Source organism: Anastrepha ludens, chromosome 5 (genome assembly GCF_028408465.1).
Source record: "Anastrepha ludens isolate Willacy chromosome 5, idAnaLude1.1, whole genome shotgun sequence".
Taxonomy (NCBI): domain Eukaryota; kingdom Metazoa; phylum Arthropoda; class Insecta; order Diptera; family Tephritidae; genus Anastrepha; species Anastrepha ludens.
Genome location: NC_071501.1, coordinates 3,097,338 through 3,123,659, shown reverse-complemented (window position 1 = coordinate 3,123,659; position 26,322 = coordinate 3,097,338). Strand labels below are relative to the sequence as shown.

Sequence of the window (26,322 nt, the reverse complement as noted above, 5' to 3'; positions counted from 1 at the left end):
ACATTCTTCACTAAATTATGTATGAGTATGCAACGAATTTTCAGGTTGTTTTTTCGATTTTTTTCCGTCACTTTTGTGAGCTGTTGTTCATTGTTGTTGCTGGTTTGTTCTGCGTGGCCAGCCAAAGTGACGACCCAGTGCTGTCTGACTTTTCGCCGCCTTTAGCTGTAGTTTTTTTTATTGTTGTGTCGTTCTGCTGAGAAATTCTGATGTTAGTTATCCGTAGACGCGAATTGCTTAATATTTTCTTATTTTTGAGCTTCTGTTGATTTAAATGGGAATGTATGAGTTGCATCAATTGTAAAAGCAATGAACTTTAACTGTTGGTAGCTCTGTACTCGCAGATCTTTGTAAAGAATGATTTAAATGGAGTTCTAGTGCATGTCTGTGACCTCCTGTGCATTCATTGCTGCATTGTTGCCATGCGTGGGAGGTTTGTGTGAGAATGTTTCAGGTTTTAAGGAACTTTTAGAATAAAATACATTTTATTTGGCTTGAATTTGATTGATGAACTTTTGATATTTTTGGTTTAGAACAACTAAGGCATCAGTGGAGAATTTTTAAGTTTTCTGTGGGAAAACTGATTCAAATGCATTCGGCAAGCTTCTGCTGAATTTAAATGTACTCCATTGATGTACTCCAAATGTTATGTAGAATACATCCGCATATCTCTACACAAATGTATTTTCGATGAAATGAGGTAAAGAATATGAATCCGGAATACATTCCCTAGAACAATTCTTGTGGGAGAAATTAAATAATTGTTTAAGACTCTTCATACTAAAAATACTAAAAAAGTAGAAGTTCTGAAGCAGTGCTGCCAACACCCATCAAATTGATCCGGATCGTTCCAGTGGGAATTAGTAGTGATACTGAGCTGGAAAACCGAACCTGGGGAGTAGTGACTAAAGCAAAACATTTTCCTTGAATGAAACGTTGGATGTGATTTGGTAGCACTGTGTCTCAGTACATTCCGTCTCGAAATATGCAACATTCAAAAACATTCTAGGGCCAGAAAATTTAGGGTATTTTCGGGAATGTTTTTTTCAATAAAAAAAATGAAAAACGATATTCAAATTTTTTAGGCTTTTTATTTAAAAATGGCGCTGAAGTTGACCCTCCCGAAAAATTGGACCTGGACGGTGTTGTCCATCTCTTCTATTATCTGCTCCTCTATTTATCTTAAACACAAAAACCAAAAAAATTTGTAATCAGTATGACTGTAGGTATGTGCCGTAGAATAAAACAAAACAAAAACTAATTTAACAAAATAGCGCTGCTTTGATAGAATTTTCAGGCATTTTTCTTATTGGTCAGCATCTCAAGTTCCCCGCACTCCCATTTCTTCCTTCTGCTAATGCATCTCTCTTCCTTTCTCAGCTCGCAGTACTGATCGCAAATGACTCGCGTTGCGCCCGATTGCAGCGTGGCCCTATAGACAGTATTCTGTTCTTCCTCGGCAGTGTGGCATTCCTCGGTGTACCAATTGTTTTTACGGGCTCCCCGAAATCCGATTTCTTCTTGGGCGGCGTTACGTAAAGGACAAGAAATGTTGTTCCGATGATCACGCACGAGCCGTATTGTTGGGTAATATTTTCTGAGAGCAGAAGGGAGAGTCGATAAAACCCTCCATTTGTGAGAAAAAATTAAGAAACACACCACAAATAGGAGGAGGAGCTCGGCCACACACCCAACAAATAATGATTTTGTATAAATGAATTATTTTTTGTTTATTTTATGAAATTTAAATTTCTTTTACGACTTTGTTGTGAATTTTCTATAATTTATAATCTATATATAATCCATATGGCCTCGGGATTCCGGCACTTCACAAACTCAGCTATCTATCAACCAAGTCATTAGTTCAAATCGCCAATCCGTCTGGTTTTCATATATTTCAGAGACCTTGGAATGTGTTACTCATACGTCATGTTGGTATTTTAAGAACTGCTTGCTTCCTATAATTTTTAATCAGTCAGTACCAACGGGCACATAATTATCACACGCCTCATTCTGCTAGGCTTCTGGTTATGTTTGTCCGCAGAATTGTGACTTCTACGAATGGCAGCTCGCTTTTACGATAAGTTTTTTATAACAGATATGCGCTCACAGATTCCCGTTACCTGCCGTAGGGTGTTTTGCATGGCAAAGCAAAACCGCATTTTCTTAGTCTCTACTAGTGGCATGCCAATGAATATGCGTAAGCCCAGTGCCCCATGAACTGAAAGCGCAATTGATTTTCATCAACGCTCTATTCAGTTTTTTTTTTTTACATTGTACTATTAATGGTACAATTTTTCTTTCAACAACTACTGACTGTGATTGACTTCGCTGTGATTGTGCAAACGAAAATATCCAACTATTTCATTATTCCAATGCGGAAAACTGCATTATATCTCTTCATGTGATAAGATATGTAACGGAAGCGTTCATGGACACTTGCGAACTATTCCTCAATACAAGTAAAATCCAATCCATTCGGCTGCTAATATCTTCTCGAATTCCCAGCGGTTTAATAACGCAAATGCTATGAACTATCAAACTTCAAATATCGTTAATGTTCACCAAGTCGAGTAATTCAAGTCAATACTAGCGTACAACTATGCTGCAAATGTGTGTGTATATGCACTATAACGAGCTCAAATTTGATAGGCAATAACAATCAAGCATTCACCTGTAAAAATGTAGTTAAAGGGTTTCGATTACAAGGCACTGTTGCAGCTGAAATTAATTTTTCTATGGAATTCCGCATTAGCTCATCCCCAGATACAAATTTATACATCTGCATGTATGTATGCATATACCCACTCTATCAGCATTGCATTTCATTACAAATATAGCGCAGAAAATGAAATTGAACTTTCGAAAAAGCTGCAAGCGATTTGAAAGAAAAAACAGTGGAAAGGTATGTATTTTGCAAGGTTTTTAATTTCCAAGTTTCAGGAAAAATGTGCAATACCGTTAAATGCGTACATGCGTACTCTCTTTTCCATATATTTCTTTGTTGTTGCAACACTTGAAAGTGGAGTAGGGAATAGAAATGCGCATATATTTACTTATAGATGCATGTCAGACTCTAGTGATACGTGCATATGTGTGGGTGTGTAGGTGTTAAGTAAAAGGTGAATGCTGTTTATTTGTTAATAATTTTGTAATATTTTCCACGCTTTGCTTTCTTTTTCTTTGTCTTTCTCTAGTTTACTGTGCTTTATTTTGTGATGTCACCACCTCTGCTATTTGATATCTCATCTGCGAATCAACTCGCAACACTGCGAACGAAAGTGTTGCTGGAGTTATGAAATTGAAGAACTGAGTTATGTAGATATTGGAGCAGTGTGAGTGCATGCGTAATAAGGAAAGCGATGTAGTGGAGAAGGAAATGCAAATAAATATAATTATGCATATGAATCGCCCAGAGAAGTATGCCTCGTTTCATTGAAAGCTTTGATGGCAGCTAAATCAGGAGCGGATACGCTTAAAAACTACTCACTTTAGCAAAGTCCTTAGAAAATATTTATTATGGTCTGCTAATTAAGATAGGGTTATGTTGTATAAGTATATATCCCCTACAAATAATAATAATAATTTTGTATGAAATACTTATTTGAATGAATATACAAATGCAATAAAAGAAATGCATGAATATTTTACAGTAAAATTATTTTCAGGAATATTTGGCACAAATTTCCTAATAGTTTTCCTGAGTTAGGAAAAACTTAAAACTTAACAGGTATTGATATACAGCCAATTTGATATCCTTCCTTACGAGAGCTACCAAAAGAAAATTCAGGCTCGGGGATAGGAACAGATTTTTTTTAATTTTGTATACATTGGCCCTATGATCACTTTATGACCAGTTTTGACAAATTATTTGTGCCTTATTGATACAAGGCGCAATATATACTATAGTTCATTTTCATATAAAGTCCATATAAATGAAATTATCAAACTTTATGCAAATTAAGAAAAACTCAACTAATTTTCATCAAAATACTTAAAACATTCTGAAGAAATTTGGGCAAGAATTATTAATAAAAAATAAGTACAGCTTTAGAAAAATTTAATTTTTTTAATAGAGAAATCACACTACTGTTATTGGCATAAGCAATTGAAGAGAATCAACCCGCAAAACAGCTAAAATATCTCAAAATTTTGACCAGTTTTGAAATTTTTTCTCTCTGTTTGAGTACTAATCACACTGCCCTGCAAATTTCAACTTTTCTGATAAGACATAAGTACTCTAAGGGTGCATGCGAACAATTTGGATTTGGGCTTATTTCAAAGAGCAAAGTTCAACCTTCAATTACTGACAATAACGAAGATCGTAGCACGTTAGGGTTCTGCTCCACAATTTTTGAAAAATGGCCAAATACGCTATTTTTAGGGGTTTCAACCCCCTTTTTCTCGAAAACCTGACGTGATGGAAAATTTTTGAACTTGGATTCGTGCTTAGCGCGAAAATTCCCTTCGGGATCACTAGGTCCCATCTTATTCGCAAAACCGATGCAGGGCAGTGTTATTTTTTCTAAAAGTAGGGTTTATTATCTTTAAATAACTGCATAAATCCAATATTCAAATTTAAGGGGTTATATACCTTGTGTTGGACTAAAAAATCAAAATCTTTTTATAGCATATTCTAAAAGTACATTATCCTAGATATATAAATTCAAAAAATCATAAAGATCGGAGCACTAGAACGAAAGTTACAGACCGTGGATGCGCGCGACCTATCTTGGAACGAGAAGTGCACGTAAAACTTAGACGCGATTATCTCGAAGACGTGTTTTTTGAAAATTACCGTCGTGGTGATCATTATTTATCAAAAACTTTTTGACCGATTTGCATAAACTTTTTTTTTTAATTATTCGAGGTTACAACCTCGGGAATCTGAACGAACCTCGTGAATCGTTCGAATTATTTTTTTTTTTTTTAATTTTTCAATCCTTCAAAACTCGTTTGTTTGGTGCAAAGCGGTTTTATATCGAGCAAAATTTTCTTTGGGTAAATAAACCGTTCAGATTCACTAAAAAACATTTTTCTACAATAATCATTTGATTTTTTTGATTTCAGTTGAGCTGCTCATGCGCTACCGTGATCACCCCAAGCCTATTCTAAAAAACGGCGCGGGGGAGGGGCGATACCAACAATAAATAGTAACATTTTTTAAAATAAAAACCCCAAAATGTATTTTTCGAGAGTCACCCTTCAGTATGATTTATGCCTCATTTGAATAAAAGTTCTAAAACATATTTGAAAAAAATTATGACAATCGTCCATTTTTTCGGGCTCAAAAGGTATGTAACCCCTTAATACAAAATTATAAAAATTTCACAAACTTTTCATCATAATTTCACAGATATTTATTAAATTTTCTAGAGACATTTCAGGTATGCAGTTTTAAAGTTCATTGGATTTTGGTATAATAAAAAACAAGCTGAAGGTTTGTGGTTGATTTTTGACATTTTTTCTGCTGGCGATTTTTGTAGTATATAACGAATGATCGAATATTTTTCTTTTTTTAAAAAACATGGGAAAACACTAAATACCGTCAATTACAGTTGAACTGCTTATGCTGACTGAGGTATGATTTCTCATTAGGAAACTAAAAAAATCAAATATTTTTATTTTTTATCAATAATTCTTACCCAAATTTCCTTAAAATGTATTCAATTATAATTATTTCATGGGCACTAGAAACCCTAGAATTTTCTGTAAAATGTGTGCAGCTTCAAAAACGCTAATTGGCAGCACCACTAACTCTACTCTCTCTTCGGGTCTACTCATTACTACTCTGCTAGGCAAGTCTGCATACTCACCTCACTTCGAAATCACTCCACTTGAGATTTCCTTGGAATTTCGTACCTAAAGCACTCAATCTTCTACATGGTCAATTAGTTGACCCATTTTCTTCTATACAACTTTTTCCCACATACAAGTCGTTACTTCTCTGCTATAGGCAGCTAACGGATCGTTTGACGCTCTATGCTCCACTAGGAGTTAAAGAAAAGCATATATAAGGAGGTCCAGGATAAACGTTTTGAGTACAATTCTTGCTGAACTATTTCCAGTCCCTTCACCTTCAGATATTTGTCGACTATAGATGCCCCTGCAAGGCTTATAAGTCAAGGATATGGGTTAATATCGGGGTTAGCTGGCAAGAGTACTCTCCGCAGTTCAGTCACTAAGAGTATCATTATGCAATTGTTGGCGCTTGGCACTTGGGCCTTGCTTGGGAAGAAATGAAAATTGTGGCCTTCAATATCTTCAGTAGTTTGATGTTCAATTTGGGGCACTTTATATGAATTTTCGTTGAAATTTGTGTCAGGCCTGGTTTGGCGATCATCTGGTTACTTCTGAGCTAAAGCTGAAGGCCATTCTTAGACTTTCAGCGACCAAATAAGACCTTCTATCATGAAACTTAGTTCATCGCTCAGAGAAGATTATCTACTCCCAAGCGATCTGAGGCTATAGTTTAAGCCTCTTAATATACACCGTGAAGCTGCTTCTTTAACCATTTTCCTACATCGTTTTTTAGCCACATGAAATGGAATTGTAAGTCAGTGCAAACTCAAGCCATCAAGCAGATGTGTAACTACCTACACACAAACATTCATATTACTTGAATGTGTACATATTTAAGTAGTAGTTTATTGAGTGTCAGATATTATATCAAACTACCCTATCTGAAATGAAATTATTAAAATTAGCGGATATCTCGGGCACGTGAATTGGTATCATTCGCATTGAGCAGCTTGAGCTAACTGCCTCTTGCAACACATACATACAAACGCACAGGCGAATTGTATTGCTATGCAAACACTTTAGTACAACTCTCTTCCCAATTAATAGCAAGTAACGAGTAGTAAAACATGTGATGGTACGCGTGTATGTAAGTATGCGTGGTATGCTGGCATTATGACATAATTAACACTTTGGACCCGTCACAAACACCAATTTCTGATTACGGTAGCGATTACGTTTTCACTGAGAGTGACCAAGGCGAAAGTGATTAGTGAGTATGAGAAGGTGAGTGCGAGTAAAGTCTACGGCAGTGGTCGCCAACCTTTTCAACGTGTTGTGCTACTTTCAAGATTTTGAAATAAACAGTGAGCTACTTGCACAAGCCAACATAAATTAAATAATACACAGTTATATTCGACATAAAATACATGTATTTATTTTACTAATATACGTTATATATATATAATAAACTTATGACTTATAGTGATTATACTTCTGCATAACTACATCCATGTTCACACCTATCAATCGTAACAAAATTTTTTGCAGTCATAATGGCAAATCACAAGCGACTTAAAAAAACAACAAAACAGTACTAGTACATTATTATATAAATAAAATATGGGCAGATAAAAAGATCATATTTAATGAGAAGGTTGACATTCTGACTCATCGATCATTTTTTTAATATTTGCAGTATAATTTGATACAGTCATTCGAATACAGTTATCCAAATGTATATCTGTAAGCCGATTGCGGTATTTATTTTTAATAATGCCTTGAAGCTGCAAGTTAAGCTCATTTAATTTCTCTGTAATGTCCACAATAAAACCAAAATCTCTGAGCCAAGTCGAATTTTCCAGTTCAGGAATCGGTTCATCGCGATCTTTGAAAAATTGGAGTATAGCAGGCAGGACATCATTGAAACGTTTGAGCACTCGTCCTCTGCTTAACCATCGCACTTCAGAGTGAAGAAGTAGCTCTCCGTATTGACTCTCAATTTCATCAGCCAAGGTTTTAAATAATCTTCTTTGTAACGCTTGAGCTCTAATCTTGTTCACAATTTTCACCACCAGTTTCATAACGTTGTTCAAGTTTAGAAAATTTCCACATAATGCTTGCTGATGTATAATACAGTGGTAACTAAGAAATTGTGGAGAACTTTCATCCTTATGACATAGCGCCACGAGCCCCTTATCACAACCCACCATAGCTGGAGCACCGTCAGTTGTCAGGCCTACCATTTTTGATATTGGAATTTTCTCAGAAGAGATGAGATTTTTTAAATGAGAAAACAGCTCTAGCCCAGTAGTATGTCCTTTGAGTGGAATAAACTTCAAAAGATCTTCTTTAATTGTAAAATCACGAAAAGCCATCCTGACAAATATGGCCATCTGTGAGGTGTCAACTACATCTGTTGATTCATCCAGTTGCAGTGAAAAATAAATACGGTTATCTAAGTCACTTCTTAACTGTAAAAAAATATCATTGCTCATTACTTCTACTCGCCTCATCACTGTATTAGCAGAAAGTTGCATAGATTTTATAGCAGACACTATTTCATCTTTATTTCTAAAGTTGGCGAATAAAGAATCTGCAGCTTCCAAAAATGCTTGTTTTATGATTTCCCCGTCGTCATAAGGTTTTTCTTTTGTGCAATTATCTGGGAAACACGATAAGATGCTTCAGTTGCAGCCTTATTTTTGTCGATTGTTTTCAAAAATATTGACTGTTGTCCAATTAACTGGATTTTTAAATGTTTCAGTTTTTCTTTTCTGGTGGCAGAATTTAACGGGAATGCCTTCTCAAAATTCGAATGTACAGTTTTATAATGCCTCTCAATATTTCCTTTTTTAGGAACTGACACAGATGTATTACATAGCAAACAAACTCTTTTGCCTTTAACTTCTGTGAAGAAGTATTGTTCTTCCCATTCCGAATGGCAATGGTATGTCTTCGCCTTCTTACTACTGCTTGCCATAATGTTTAGAACTCTAACCCAACCGCTGCACGCAGAACGTTGATAATGCCGTTCAGTATTAAACTGAGCGCAATGCCGACGTGCATTGCGTATATATAAAGCCAAAAAATTCTCGAACACGCTAATCGGTTCCAGCCGATCCTAGAACGGAGACGCGACTTCGCGTCTTGTTTGCCGGCGCGAAATCGCTAACCGCAGTGTTGCCGCTGTTTACCTATTTATTATGAAAATTTCTGAAATTTGCTAATACTGGTATGATTTTCAGACTTTTGGATTTTTTGCAACGTGAGCAGCGCGAACTACCAGAATTGCCTTTGCGAGCTACCGGTAGCTCGCGATCGACGGGTTGGCGACCACTGGTCTACGGTAATGGTTATGCAGGCACTTACGCAGATAAGCAACTAATTCACCAACACCAAAATATAGTCTGTCAAGAAGTCAAGAAAGATGTTAATCCCACTCGAAACGGATTTAACTGATTTGTATGAGTATTTTAATGCTTCTTCGTGTATGTGAGTGTGTGCGTATGTGGTATTTTCGGTTAACGCGAATTTCTCTCTGCAATTGATTAAAAGTGAAATAGGGGAAGTTGTTTGGCTAATAAATTGAAATAAGCTCATCTGTTGCGGGGATACGTAAGTTGTTCCAATACTTTGCACATTTCTTCAAATTCGCTTGTCTTCGTTTGTTTAATTCTATTTAAATCGGATTCTGACGTAATCCAAATCTTTTTATTAAAATTCACATGAATTAGTTTAATTTATAATTTAGAGATTTGGTTTTAATAAATATCTTTGACTTTTACAAAAATTAAAAATTATAAACGTCATCCCCTCCTACCCTTGTTAATTACGATTGCCCCTAAGGTAAAGTAAGTTAAGGTTAAAAGTAAGATCCTTTTTTAGACTAGGATTAATAAGAATTTTAATAACTTCAGCTCACTATTAGTGGCAAGCTCCGGTGGGTTCCATTGCAAGTTTTTTTTTTGCTATTACATACTTTATGAAATAATTATGAAATACTCCTAAACAGCTTTGTAAGTAAAGCTCCAGAAGTCTCGGACAATATTTTTCAGAATTAAAAAAAAAAATCCGTTAATATATAGAGAACATTCTGAAGCCGTAATTTTTTAATTTTAATTAAGTACGATCCACAATTTTACCAGGAAAATGTTTTTCAAAATATAACTTCAAAATGAGCAAAGAGGAGAGGCATACATTCGTTGAACAATTTTTGGAATTTTTTGAATTATAATGATAATAACTTTAAAGTGATGAAAAACTATTGGTGCTCACTAACAAATTAGTATGGAAGAATCCGATTCGAATGCTGCAGAGAAAATGATTTTTTTACTATTATTGAAGTAAAGTAATATCATGAGATTTTTTTTAAGTACTACTCGTTCACAGTTTTTTTTGTATTTTTTTTTTGTGTTACTTTAAACGCACTTAACCTTTACAGGACCTATGGTCCACGAGAAGATCAGGAAAGCAGTACATACATAAGTATTCTTCTTCTTAATTGGTGCCACAACCGCTTTATTTCTCGTGCTAACCGGCGCCATTTGGACACACCAAGTGAAGCCAAGTTCTTCTCCACCTGATCTTTCCAACTCAGAGGAGTCCTTCCTCTTCCTCTGCTACCACCAGCTGGTACCGCATCGAATACTTTCAAAGCCGGAGCATTTGTATCCATTCGGATGACGTAACCCAGCCAACGTAGCCGCTGGATCTTTATTCGCTGCGCTATGTCTATGTCGTCGCAAAGCTCATACAGCTCATCGTTCCACCGCCTGAGATATTCGCCGTTGCCAATGTGCAAAGATCCAAAAATCTTACGCAGAATCTTTCTCTCAGACACTCCAAGCGTCGCTTCATCGGATGTTGTCATCGATCAAGCTTCTGCGCCGTACGTTAGGACGGGCATGATGAGAGTCTTGTAGAGTGTTAGTTTTGTTCGTCGAGAGAGGACTTTACTGCTCAGTTGCCTACTTAGTCCAAAGTAGCACTTGTTGGCAAGAGAGATTCTACGTTGGATTTCAAGGCTGACATTGTTGTCGATGTTAATGCTGGTTCCTAAATAAACGAAGTCCTTTACAACCTCGAAATTATAACTATCAACAGTGACGTGGGTGCCGATACGCGAGTGCGCCGACTGTTTGTTTGTAGACAGGAGGCACTTTGTTTTGTCCTCGTTCACCACCAGACCTATTCGCTTTGTCTCTTTATCTAGTTTGGAGAAGGCAGAACTAACAGCGCAGTTGTTAAGGCCGATTATATCGATATCATCGGCATACGCCAACAATTGTACGCTCTTATAAAATATTGTGCCTGAGCGATTAAGTTCTGCGGCTCGTACGATGCTCTCCAACATCAGGTAAAAGAAGTCACACTGCAGCGAGTCACCCTGTCTGGAACTTCGTTTGGTATCAAACGGCTCGGAGAGATCCCTTCCAATTTTGATGGCGCTGCTGGTATTGAGCAACGTCATCTTGCAAAGCCGTTTAGTTACTTAAGTAAGTAAGTAAAATTGTAAACTCATCGGCTGATATCTCAGTGACAACTTTAAAGATTTGTACCTCGACATATTGTTACAACACTAACAAAAAAAGAATTACTAATTATGCTACATAACCTCAAATACAGCGACAGATCCTCATTATAGCACATTTCTCGTAACGAAGCTACTCGAAGTTGAAATTCAGATTAAGTTCATCAAAAACAGTCGGAAAAATAAAATCTGGCTAAAAATGTATGTCATCCCGTGTTATTGTACATTAGGGTCGTTCACTCTCAGTGCGAAAAAACAAAACAAAAACAAATGAGTACTTTTTTCCCCCGGGTTGAAGATTCCGAGGATTGGTGGACCATATTCCGAGCCTTTGCAGGTGGCTGCGCAATCTGTAGTAACCTGTAAGAATCCCAGTAAGCATAGTTTTGTGCCAACTTACCTTTCTTAAGCTCTGTTCAATAATAAGCTCTGTTTCTTAAGTTCACAATAATAACGAGACTGATGCTTTTCTAGCTTCTCATATATATTTCTATGCACCGACACCCATATAAGTCGGATACGACTCTGCATTCCTACCAAGCTCAATTTCTCGGTACACTCAAGGTCTAATTAGTGCTCAACCTCAAAGGGGACAAGGCCTTGAGTGCCGTCTGACTGTCGCTTGGAATGGCAATTCGTTCATACTGGAGGTTCTTCTCTAAGTTGATCTCTGCATGAGGACAGATGGCATACAATTCCGCCTGGAAGATGCTGGGAATACCACCCATCGGCACACACCCCCATGCCATCAGGTGCTCTCCAGCAATCTATGTACCAGCACAGGTCATTTACATTACAGCGTTTACACACATTTTTTCAAAACTGACGCTGCTGACACCGTCTCTGTCAATGGAGAGTGGCGTAGATCGCTGAGAATCAATTTTTTAGTAACGAAATTAAGAGGAAAAAATTTTGAAGTCGTCTGAATTTAGTAAGTTGGGGCTTTGGGGCGCATAACACGTGAAACAGTCCAATTAAAGCGCGAAAAGTTGAACTATCGATTATTTCATGAAATTTTAATGTCGGAAAGGGGCAATTTAATTTAATTAATTTTAAAACAAATATCAGAAAAATGTTAGCATTTTTAAATAATGATTCTAATCTTATTAAACCTTTTTTTGTTGTTATTGTAGAAAAACATCTTAGTAATAACTGCATCTTCAAAACTAAAATTTATTGCTTCTTCTTATTTTATCTTTCCTTCTTTTTATACCTTTAAAAATCACACGCAACTCATTAAATTCATCAGTAGCTTGAACTTTTTTCCATGCCACATTTTTATTATTTTTTTATTTAATTTTTTACTATAAAACTTCAATTTTGTGTATCACAATTAATTCGATAACTCACTGTTATTTTGCAGTTCCAGTTTTCGCTTCGGCCGGTAGTTCTCACAACTGCCTACTTTTACCGCTTATACCTCCTAACTCACTTAATACCAACACCCACCTACTCATTTCCTTACAAGGCTGCCTATATTTTCTTAATTAGTTTCCTTAATCGAGACAAAATGTACAAGAAGTAAAGCAAAGACAAAGTGATATCCTCTTGTCAGCTTTGTACTTCCTCAACCACATTGCAACATGTAACGCTGACCCACAGACTCGATGCCATCGATTGACAGTCCGTTCGTTTGTAGAGCATACACAATTGCACTGGTATGCTGAGCGAGTGTTAATTAAAATACTGATCTTTGATGCATTATGGCCAATAAAATTTTACAAACTTGTATCTGCAATAAAGTACTCGTATGTAGTACAGCAATAAATTACAGTTTGGTGTGAGTTTAATTTCGTGGTTCGCATTGATTTAGCGCGGCCTACTTTTTCGGTCAAAACGGCTTGTTGTACAAACATTTTATAATGTGCAATTAGAAAAATTAATTAATTCAAGCAAACTCAATTAAGTGATATCGCGCATTAAAACACAGCGCAACAAGGACAAAATGGTAGGTGGTTTCCAATTGTAACCCAGCAAGCACCCTGGTGGAATACTTTTTTCCATTTTGTAAAAAAATGTTTTTTTTTCTCAGATTATCACTGCAGTTACTTATTAGTTTATTTAATTTCTCATTCATTTGCTCATTTGGTGCGTACACTTCTTTTGGTTTAGGAGAGCAGCTGTAATGAGGCACCATTTTTAACGCAAAACTCAAACTAAAAAGTCTATCGGAATCGTGTAACCGCAAACTGGTTATGTTTTTCACTTCCAAAAGAGTTGTTTTGGCATTTCTGTGATTTTTGTATATTTGCGAAATGATGGTTTAATTTATTTTTCTATTTTTTTTTTTTGTTTTGTGGAACATTTAAAAAGCTTTGCTACACAAAGTAACGCATTTTTTGAATTGCACAGCAGTGTAGCTTATCTGCCGATTGGTAGCAAAAACTGTCTATATTCGTTGAATTGGTAACACTTTTCGTTGCTGATTTTAATCAATTTTGATAATTTTTTTTGGCGTCGACGAGGCAGCCAACCTTAAGCGTACTTTTGCGCACCGCGCATGTCATGCGGCTGCCAAGTGGTCAGTTATTCTACGCATCGCCAAAAATTCATTTAAAACGCGATTAAAAGTGCCACATTTAAAGCGCTTACATAATTGCATTTTAGCACTACTCCAGCTGCCAGTAAGTAATCTGCTGCAGATATTTTCAATGGAGCATTAATACATTTATTGAACTCAGATTAAGTACCCAGCCACTCTATGTTTGACATAGAATTTTAATTTTATGACATGTTGTGAAATGCGTAATCAAAATAAGCTACCCAGTGGTATGGTTGGTAATATAAAAACTAATTTTCATACCTTTCGATAGCGACTAACTCATTTAGTTGAGACAATGTCTATAGAAAATACAAAAATAATAGGCAAACTAAAATGTTAAGGTTATGTTGTGTGACTGACAGACCTGATTCTTAAGAAGCTTTCGCTATGTTGTTACAATAACCGATTCTTTCGTATAGAAAAAATTTTCTCACTCCTCATATGTCAGTGCGAAATAATGAGGGAATACGAATGTCTTGAGCGAATCCGATCAGTACTTCCAGCGCAGGTGTGATGATACAATCTGCGCTTGAGTAAGCCGTTCATCAGAAATCTGCTGAGCGTTTGTTGAAATGCGGGCACTCAAACTCCTACAAAAATTGGTATGCAAAGCTCCGAACCTGTGTGTGGCTACATCGATTAAAACTATTTGAGCTATTTCATGTGAAGTGAACCAAGTACTTTGGACATTGCAGTTAGTTTTTCTAAAACTTTGTTTATTTCAAGGCTGTAGTATAAGAATTAAAGTGAAAGAAAATTAAAAACAAAATTATAATCTTAAGATGTATTCAAATTTGTGAAAAATTTTGGTATTACTTTTTTAAGTGATATATCTTCAGTCCCTTTTAACATCTAAAAATATTTTTTTGTTTAATTTATAAAATAAAATACTCACAAAAAATTTTTTTTCACAAAAATTCGAAAATTTCGTCAAGAATAAAGTTTCAAAACAATTTTAGTTAAAAATTTCAAAACCAAATTTTTTGTCAAGAAAACAGATTAAAAAAACTTGTAGTTAAAAATGTTTGCGAACATTTTTTATTTTTTTTTTATTTTTGCAAAACACCTCTTTTTAAGTTGTTTCCTTGCTCTTTTGTTATAGCTGATACTATGCTCGGTAATCCCTAAAAGTTTCACAGTGGGATTTCCACAACCAATGGAAAACTTCCGCGTATCTGCTTACTGCTGTACGCAGCAACGCTTCGAGCGATTTGCCAAACGACCTACTGCTACCCATATATTCGAGTATGGATTCTAGAGCTTCCAAATGCAGTATATTGCATTGACTTTTCACTGCCACTCCACGTATTGAAAGTTAATAGGGTCCTACTGTGAAACTTTCAGAGATTGGTAGGCATAATCTCAGCTATTAATGGACAAAAATTCAAATATTTGAGTAGGCGTGTTTTTTTTTCAAAAATGGTAAAACAGAAATATTTTCCCAAACAAAAACATACAATTTTATTTCATCAAAAAAAAAAAAAAACAAAAAAAGAAAACAAATGTTAAGTGTTTGAAGAAACCGAATATATTTCACTTTGAAACCTCCATACCCATTTTTCAGCATTGAATAAAATTCAAAATCATTAATTTTTTTCTTCCATTTTTCACTTTACTTCAGGCTATAAGTGAACCAATTTTCGGAAAAATTTACGACAATGTCCTTAATACTTGAATCACTTGAAATGGAGCGCTTAAAGTGTCCACATAACTGATCATATTTTCAAGTACAAGGTGGTGCGAAATTAATCACTCAATTTGGGTTTTAAATATTTTTTTTTTTTCACTAAATAAAAGAAAATAGTTTTGAATGACGGACAGCTTTATTTTAACATTTACGCACTCCATTGTGTTTGTATAATGTTTACACGTATCAAATATGATCGACGCACGACAGCATTTGAAAAAAGTATAAATCTTTCGATAAGGAGCAACCTTGAATGTGAAATGCATTCGAAAATATCATTACTCGACTTATTAGTAGATAAATGGGCGGTTGGTCAAGGATAATTCAAGCCTCATTCCGCACTTGAAAGTTAGAGGGAATACACTTTTACGACAAAAATGTTTGTAGTTTTACTACAAAAATGTACTAGTCGGACCCAGTAAAGCAAAGTTTAATGGGTCACTGAGCATGTAAAGTGGGTGAAAGGTAAACCTATTAAGTATCTGGTAAAGCTATTCGTGTGTAAGAACTCATTCGACAGAATTGTAGCTAAATTTAGGAGACCCGCAGTAGAGATTTCCAACTATACAAACTTTTGAAACAAACTGTGAATTTTCTTACGAATTCAATTACAATTTCAATGATTTGGTGAATGCAAATATATGTAGGTATTTTGTGCGGCTCACCCTTCACATCGCTGCATGCAATTCTGTTACTTCATTTGAAAAGTTATGACACTTGAAAAGTTATGATACCAATCGTTGGTTGCCACACGCACGCATACATAAATATTGCTTCATATTTATTAACCATAAAAGTCTTATATTTGATTTCGGTATTAATAACGCCGCCAGTGTCACCAAACAACTTTTCGCAATTGACGAGCAAACGAGCAAACAAGCAAGCGAGTAACTGTCAATAGTGGCTGTGTATGAGTTGAAAAAAGAACGACTAATTCAAACCACATTCAACAATCAGAAATATGGTGTTTAATTACGCTTTTGATACATTTTGTTTATTTTTTATTTGGAACTTATTTTGCAACACAACTACTACCGTTATGTATTGCACTTATAAGTTCTATTGTCACATACGAAAAAGTTGCATGCGATTCTCTTACACTTGCCACTTCCGTTTCGGCAACTCAATGGCTCAACGTTAACGGTGCTGGCGGCACTTGTGCAAAGATCTGCGGTCAGAAACCTCAAGTGCTATTGTGGCAACAAATAATATGCACAACTATTCTAACAAAATACCAACTCTTTGAAATTCAATAATTTGAAGAGTCAAGTCTACAAACCTGCGCTGTGTCAATCGCTTCGCAGTCGGCGTCGTCACCCGCAATAAAAAAAGCGAAAATATAACTCAGATACAAGATTCTTTGTAACTACAAATTCAAAAAAATGAAAGTAGAACACATGAGACATTTCAAGATATAAACAAAAACAACACTTCAAAGCATGCAAAGCGATCGGGTGACGCGCAGTTGCCGCCAGTAGCCACCACCTGTGCGCTTTTTTTTCTTTACGTAATTCCATCGCAGCCAAAGGCGATTTCCGTCGCAAGCGTGCAGGTGATGAAATTTCCTTATAATTTATGTTCATAGCAGGGTAAGCCACATACTCGTGCATGCCTCGGTGTTAAGTAAATAAGTCATTTGCTAGTTGAATGTTGAACGGAAGCTGCCAGTCGTTATTGTTTGTTCACATAAAAAAAGAAACATAAAGCCATTATGAAAAACAAATTGGCAAACTCTTGACCAGCATTAAGCCAATAAAATTGCTAGGAGCTGCAAAGTATTTAGCACTTATTAATGGTTTTTGTTTTTTCCCCCCAAAGCTTGAATATTCGCACGGTCTGATTTGGTTACAATTTTTGTCTGTGGACTACAGGCGCGCAGAAAGAGATGTAATTAAAAGAGTACAGCCTCAGAATGGCTGATGGTTTTTGCGAGTACATTTTCTCAGGAGTGCATTGCACAGCACTAAGTGGTTTGCCATTGGGCGATCGCTATTAAAGAGAAACGTCTTATTGATGTTTTATTTCCGCAGTGTGTCCGCCTGGGGGCCTTTTTTATGTCAATAAATTGTGGTGTTCTTAATACGTCAGTTTTTTATATCAGAAAAATCTTGAAAACAATTAATGATTCAATAATACCGCAGATTTTCTGTTGCAAATAAAATATTTTTGTGTAAAATACAGTATCCAATAAGTGGCCATCAAGACTATTGTAGCAACACCGCACGCGCATATGAAACTTGTACAAGACTTTTTGGCATAGTTCCTGCATTCAGCCATTTATAACGCGCACCATATAATTTTGTTTCTCAGCTCTGGAATCATCTCAGACTTATTGGCATAGACAATATTTTTCACGTGGTCCTAGAAGAAGTAGCTCAATACAGCCAAATCGCAAAATCTTGTCGGCCATTTTTTCATGGAACCACACATTTCCTACCCTAACCGTTGTACCCGTGCAAACTATCCGTTTATTTTCGTCATGATGGGTGTGCCTCTAGCGATTTCTAAACTTAAGCCCAGCGCTAAATCAGACAGTGAGGGGCTTTCACCACATGTTTTCAAAATTTGCGCTGACCTTTATGATTAATTTTCAAAATGTATTCAAATAGCAGAATTTTCATAGATTCGTGGAAACTTTGAACCACTTTATAAATCAGGTGATCGGAACGACGTCTGTAACTATAGGCCTATTGACAAGCAGAGCACTACAAATGATTCGATCGCATAAATAATGTTATACCTCACTGCCAGCATCGATTTTCCCCCAACAGGTCGACCTTCTCCAATTACGTTTTAACTACAAATCAAATAGTATGTGCGTTTAAAAACTGTTCCTAATTAGACGCAATTTATACAGACTTTTCGAAAGCCTTCGACAAGGTGGACCACTCAATACTTTTGCATAAGTTGGAACACCATGGGATTAGAGGAAACCTCTTGAGGTTTTTTGCCAGTTTCTGAAAAGGTTGGAGAAAATTGGGCCTATTGCGTCTAAAACCTTAGTCAATGCATGGTCAGATAGGTATGCCGCAAGGAACACAGCAATGCCGTTCACACTCTTAATAAACGACTTAAGCCCTTTTAAGTCATCAAATAAAATTCCTTTAAGAGGTGCATAACACAACAGATAGTCAAAACTTTCAATCGACTCCCGATGTCTTTCAAAATTGGAGCTCATCAAACCATTTATTTCTGAATGTCAATAATTTTTTTATTTTTAACATTTATCAGGAAGTGAAATTTCTTTTCTCTAAGCTACAGATTAAACTATTACTTCTTAAGTTGGAAATGAGAAATGAACGATCTTGGTGTTATTCCTCAGCAAACATATTGACTATGTGATGTCCGAAGCATCTGCAATGGTTGTTTTCATCAGAAGACGTTCTCTAGACGTCTACACATGGGTTCTAGGAAGATCGTCCTAAATTGCTTAAGGCACCTTTCGAAATTCTAGAAAAAATCGATTTTATTTTCGCTATGAGAGTTTATACTTTCAAAACTATACTTGAATTTTTAATATGTTCTTGAGTAGACTTGTGACTCTCGCGGGTAGCGAATTATAATTTTATAATCTATTTTTCTATTTTTTTTAAGAGCGAGAACGTGAAAAAATCCTTTTTTTTGTTTTTCCAATAAACAGATAAAATATCTAGAAACAATATTTTTTTGTAAATCTGCTACCCTCCATAGCGCCATATCTCCTGATGAATAATGCACCGAATTTTTTTTTTCAGACGTACCTGAGCAGCCCAATGAGTTACGCTATTGGCATTTGTTACGTCAGGGGAAGCAATTTTTTTATTATTGTCATTGGAAAAACTATTTTTTGTTTTTGGTAAATAAAGAATTGATCTAATGAATAAAGCGATTTGCAATTGATACCGATTGTTTTTCTTCAATTTTCAACGCCTTCAATTTTCACGTCTCTAGACCAGAAAGGTGCCTTAAGAGACATACTTGTTTGTGCAATAGTTTGCAAAGTAGTGTCCATAGAAAACACATTTTTTAATGGTGTGAAAAGCGAAACCCCGAAAACAAACAGGTTGTCTGTAAAGTTGGTTTACTGAAGATAGTTTACCGTGACAACGTCATAAGAAAATACTGATGGAATGCTTGCATTTTTCAAAAGAAAATTTTAATTTTATTTGTTTGATAGATATTTTGTATGGATATAGGGCCCCTTCCCTGGAAATGGAATCGCAATGGAATAGGTCAAGTTACATTTACACAAACGTGAAAAATGACGAAACATTTATCAAATTCATGAAAGATATTTTCAATTTCGATTGTGAATCAAACCTTGATAAGTCAACAACACTAAGAGGCACCATCATCGATTTGCCTTTTTCAAGACACTTTACACTCGAAACACTCCCTTTCATTTCCTACTTTTCCTATCATCTCCTATTCTCAACAGAGAAATGGTTCATTACCATGCGCACAGGAAAAAGGCATATGCAAATACAAATAAGTGAATTTATATTCATATGCGCATATACATACATATACATACGTATATATGCTCACTCAAGTAGGAGAGAGCCAGATGTCGAACATTCCCGAACGCTTGGGCCGATTGGGCCTCTTTGTCGTTCGTTCCGCGCTCTCGCCTGCAGTTCAAGGAAGGTAACGACGCATGAGCAAGATAACAACGCATGAGCAAGACAACGATGCATTTTTTGGTGCGTGCAGCCGGCTACATCCAATTATAAGACGTTATCACGTCAAAATTAGCAAAATTTAACACGATTTTGAGGCCCTTCAAGCTTGCACTTTATTATACCAGACTTCAATGGGCAATAAAACTGCATAGTTGAAAACTTTTGAGAACCCCAATAAAAAGTTTGAAATATTTATTAGAATTGGTTAATTGTTTTTAATTTACATAAAGTTTGAAACTTGGAGTTACATGGTGTTTGTAGTAGAATAAGCGATGTTTCCATATAAAAGTCTTTAAAGTTGAATAAGAAACAAATAAACTAAATAAGGCTGACCAATAAGTTCATGTGATCTAATCATAAAACGCATTTTATGTACATGCAAACATAATAGGTGGCGAAAAATTAATCAATTATGGAAAGATTTATAATATTTGCAAATATCGTCCTACGGGAATCATATTTGACACTTGTGAGCTAGACAGCTGCAGCATACAAACAGACAAGCAATGGAGAACGTAAGTGTCAAAATAAAGATTTCCGTCATTCAAAATAATTTTTTTTTTTTTTTAAATTTGAATGGTTAATTTTGCGCCACCCGATTAATGTTGCGCCACCCTTTATATGGAAACTTGAGGAGAGGTGGATTGAGATGAGTTGAAGTGAGTTTATGTGAGAAATAACATTTTGGTGGTTGCGGTCCACCAAAAAGAATAATCTCAATAGCTTATTTTTTTCAGAGCTCTAAAGAGCAGATTCTTTCAGTACAATAGAAATTACCAGAAAAACATACTTGAGACAGTTACACAAGAAATGCCACTAAAATGCTGCAGGTCAGAAATTTCTTTAAAATTTGTAAACTGTGCAATTTTATGCACCCAGAAAATCTGTTAGCACCGTTGAGTGTTGACATATTCCCTGATTATAGCACGCGAGTAAAGACAGTTTATTCCACTAATTAAATTATCAAAAAACAAACTAATAAATAAATTACCCAGAATCTATGTTACTTCAGTTTACGTACTGAATATTAATTATGAATTCAAAAGCACAAATTAAAAATGTTTATGCAACATAAAATACCAGAAATTAGTTCATATCTCATTCATACTTATTCGCCCTCGGTCTTAGTGCACACACACACATGCACAAACGCACACCAAAATAAAGCCATGCCGTAAAAGCTAAAGCAATCAAATTTTCATTATTGCAAATTTTCACCTACAATTCCACTTTCTGATGTTATTAACCTCAACCAACCCAGCGGTGGGCGCGCATGTAACCCGAGCCGGAGATTGTCTTTAGCATAACAACAATGCACACACACACGCACATCACATATAAAATACATAAACATAAACAGCGCACGCCTAAATGCAATTGTTTTTGTTTTTGAAGTTGGTCTTTGGACGCAACCAGCTGCTGGACATTGCACTGGATTAGCAAGCAAACTGTGCCACATGCGATTGCTAAGAAGCTGGCGGCCAATGGAAGGCAGCGCCTTGCGCTTACGTCATAATGGCACAACGTCGTTGACAGACACACAGACAGACGGACAGACAGAGAGACGAAGAAATAGACAAGGCATTAACTACTGCCCATTTAAACGGTTTAGTTTGTTCGTCGTTGCGTGGCATCCTGAAAGTTTGCTCTACTCCAGTGAAGCAGCTTTGCACAGCCAACGCTGATCAACGGCGCATGCGCAAATTCGATTGTGGTGCACCAATTGAGTTGCATTTGGCTTTTTTAGTTGTGCTTTTGTTTTTCTAAAAACATTTTCATTTTCGTTTTTATTTTCATTTCAGCCACTTTTACTACTGCCAAAAGTCTTACAACTTAGCTGTTAGCAGACAAATGTTACGTATATAATATAAATCTTGTAATGTTTTCGCGTATTAAATGCGCATAAATGTTTGACTTTTTTATTTGTGTTTCTATTTTTCAGCAAGTTTTGCAACAAAATACAAATTAAACTGGTTCTACGGGTGTGTGCTGGTCAGCAACCAATTCCACGGATCCCAGCTAATATTTATTGAATGTGCTTGTCCACATGCACACACATACATACATTTGTATGTATATAGATGCAAGCATACAAGTATATATGTGCGAAATGAAGTGCATATGTAATAATGCAGCGCAATTGAAAGCAGGAAATGCCCAAGCATCTGTGCAGTCGCCTGACTTTCGTTCAGCCGATTAAACAAAAAATAGAAAATTACATTTGGAGCGCGTGAAATAAGTGCGTCCACTATTACAGCCGCAAATAGATTTCATTTTTGTTTTCAACATTTTGAACGATGACGAATATGAGTAAAATTTACGCGGGGAAATGGGAATTTGCCGTTTGCACTCAGTAGGAAATATTAAGTTTAATCAGGGCTACGTCGTGAATGAATTTTCTCAGCTTTTTAATAAGAAACGAGTAATTATTTTTGCGAAATACAGTAGTTCTTTGTAAAGAAGTGTTTATTGTAAGAAAATATAGGTATCTCGAGCTGTATTCAATTATTAGTGCAGTGATATGCAGTATATGTATACATACAGAGTGCGTACGGTATTTGATGATGGCTTCAAACTAAAACTAATAAGCTTTTGTTCTCAATAAAATTTAATGAACCTTCAAGAATTAACTTATTATATACCTATAAAATCCTTTAATAAAATTTGCATTAGCTGCAATAACCTCCAACCACCCACAAATCTAATATAATCTAATTTAACCTCCTCGAACCGGGTCCGGAAACGGTTGCATGTCCCAATCAAATACTCCATATTGACCATAACGGCATTAATTTCAATCTTTAGAGAAGGTTATGAGGATGCTTTTTGGGTTTCGGTATTGTGTGGTCATGGAAATTTTCAGCCAACCAATCTTGTGTGGCCATCGCTTTGTGTGAAGGAGCAGAGTCTTGCTGAAAGATAAATAGGCTGCCACCGCATACATTATCAATCCAGAGCTAGACTACTGTCCCTAGAACCCGAAAAAAACCATAGCATCTAACGCGCTTCAGGGTGTTTATGTAGTGTTGTTTAGAAGGCGTTTTGATCTAATAACTTGCTATTATTGTTTTTGGCCCGACATAAACTGTTGGTTCGTTTGATGTTTCATACTCGGAGACTCGAACCTGGGCATTTTTGAGTGGTAGTCACCAACCAACCAACACCAAAATGAAGAAAAAGTGTTTTTTAATGGCGGTTGCCCCTCAGCAGACAATGGCACCATTAAAAGACACGTTACCGATAACGACTACACATTCACGATTGAAAAAGTACAACTTTATCCATTTATGGAGAGTTGAGTAAAACTCAAAACTTATTAGTTTGGAGATTAAGGTTGAGTGGCAGACTTTATCAAAAACCTTGCAAACATCCGCATAAGCCGCATCTATTTGAAGTTTATTATTGAAAGGCGACGTACTTCTTAAAGTAAGTCTTGGTTGGACAAATTTTTAGTCCAGCATATCCAGTTTTCATACGGTGGCCCAAAGATTCCAAAGTTTCCAATGTGTTTCTTTATTTTATTTTATTTTTTTTGTTTGTTTTAGATTTCTTTTTAAGTTTTATTGTTTAATGTTATTTTAGCTTCTTTCTTTTATGTTAATTCCAGCACTTTTAGAAGAAAAACTTAGAAAGTTCTTTCAAACAGAACATTGATGACTAAGATATTCAACGAAAATATTTGCCAAAACTTTCAATGGTGGTTTTCGACGGCACAAATGCCGGCAATATAAGTGTTTACTTATAATTGATAGGAACTAACTTTTGGACAGCGTAATTTAAAGAAATATTTATACAATTTGCAAGTCACTAAGGCATGTAAGGGCAGAAGTGTGTCTATTACAAATAAAAAAGGAGGTGATCAGACATCTAAAAGTGTAAAACAGTTTGAGAACAGAATGAAAACAACAGGTCTTCAACCGCTTCATTTTGTTGATCCCTAACTATCTTACAATGCTCGCTGCTTCCTGATAGATTAGAACTCTCTTGCAAGTAGGCTTTATAGACACTAACATTTCGATGTTATTAGTGGCTTAACTGACTATCCATCATCACTTTCCATTACCCCTTTCATGTTGTTCAGCAGTTAAATATAATTATTTATTTTTTTAACTAATGAAATCTATAGAAAACTAGATTTTGATTTTGCCATGCTAAGATCTCTTTTCGCTGCAAGGATTACTTCAGCTTTTAGGAACTTTCTGTAACGTCTTGTCAGCAAGATATTTGTTATCATAAACTTAGTAAAGGATAAAAAAATAATTACACTAAATACAGGCACTCTTAAAATTGTAAGAACTAAATTACGGAACAAGGTAAAGAACGCTGGGAAAATGCGGAAACTTTCCACAGCTATTATCTGGGTGATATTGTGGAAACTGAGCAGCATTTTCATTGCAAATGTCCGTAGTTTGGTGAGATATGACATACGTTTTGTTTTTTTTGTCGGGACAACTAGCAAGTGCAGCCTTCAGACATTAAGTCCTACTACACTTGGATTCCCTTTTAATTTTCTTTAAATCTACCCGATCTCCGAAGAAATCTGAGTAGATCTTGTGATGCCAAGGAGCCAAGGTGGTCGCTTCTTAACACATCAGCACCAAAGACCTCAAACCTGATTTTTGAACTGCATGACTTAAGTTAATTTGACTAGCAAGCCTCAAGTTAGTAGAAGTGGAGTATTATCCATGAGAAGTGCAAAAAACTAGCGACTCGACACATTGATTGGCTCCTGAGTAGTCACTCGGTAATCGTTAATAATGAACAACCTATTCGCTCTATATTTTCTATTTATTTGTTTGCATTCTTATATTAAATATGTCTAAGCGAAATGCATATTTATTTGACAGCCTTCACTCACCTTAATCTGCACCACCTCACGCATTTCAGTCTTGTAGTTGGAGCAGCGTGGCGGAAATTCCAAACACCATTGAGAGCTGCGTACGCGCACTGGCTGCATCGAGGGCAGCTTCAGCTGTTCCACATACGTTTCTTCACGCACACAGATATGCGAAGCGCCATCCGAAACGGAACTTTGTTTACTCGCATCACTAGAAGGGGAAGAAGTAGCGCTACTGCCCAGCCAAGATGCAGTGGAGGACGCCGTTAAGTCGGTATTGATACGCAGCAGCTTTTCTTGTGCGCCGCCGCAGATGTGTATGGAAATAATAATGAAAAGGAGCAGAGGATTGCAACATAAAATGTTAGTTTTCGGTATTTTGAATTTCACACGCTTCATTTTATTGCCTTAGTCTTTTGTTTAGGCGCACGCACAAAGCATTAGGGTGTGTGTTGTGGATATAAAAATATTTATATACACTTTATTTTTTCGTGTGCGAACTAAACAGAATTTTTTAGTGGCATTTTTTATTTATTATTATTATTTTTTCTTTGAATATTTTTTCTGATTTTTTCACTTTATGCCGACCTTTTTTGTTTTCAAGTTTTGGTAATTTTTATATAGAAGTAGCGTCTTTACTGGCTTATTTTTGCACTTTTTCAAAGATATTTGAAATTTTCCACTTGCATCTTATATTCGTATATTATCACTTTCAGCACTTTCATTTTAATTCACTGCCATATCGCTCACTTTTTCGTTCGCAGACACTCGGTGTGTTCGTTCTAAACGCGATGTAACGACTGTCGCCAACTTGCACGGAAATAATTCTAGAAGCTTATGTAAAACAACAAAAACAAAATATTATTTCATTGTAACATCGTACAAAACGGTGAAATTCACAAATAAAGCAAAAACAATAATAAGTTGAATTCTCCAACATCAACTAAATTGAAAGTCTCCGTGCATAAGCATACACACACACACACAGGCGCACGCACTTGCGTAAACAAATTGCAATTGAATTATCGCATTGCGAACGCACTGAAATCAAACAACAACGTCAGACGAACAACAAGTCAAATTGTCAGCCAGCAACAACAACAAATGCTCAACATAAATCAGTAGAAAATTATTTAATTGAACTGATGATGTCCTTAGCTCGCTTTGTTTTTGTGCTTGTGTGTGCGCTGTCACATGCATACAAACCTACTCATTCATCACATACAGCTGGCGAAAAAATATAGCACCTCTTTAGCACGTTTTAATCAGGCTTAACTTTTTTTTGTTAACTAGAAATATAACATAGTTCCAAATTTTACACTT

The 26,322-nt window shown here is 35.9% G+C and overlaps 1 protein-coding gene across 1 annotated transcript in view; it reads right to left on the bottom strand.

The window, feature by feature from the left end:
* LOC128864336 (uncharacterized) overlaps positions 1–25,821 on the bottom strand; it is a 32,870-nt gene extending 7,049 nt beyond the window's left edge. Inside the window, exon 1 of the mRNA XM_054103950.1 lies at positions 25,021–25,821. Coding sequence (XP_053959925.1) covers positions 25,021–25,398 — 378 coding nt within the window. The 5' untranslated portion in view covers positions 25,399–25,821. The remainder of the gene's footprint in view (positions 1–25,020) is intronic.
* Positions 25,822–26,322: the final 501 nt, after the last annotated feature.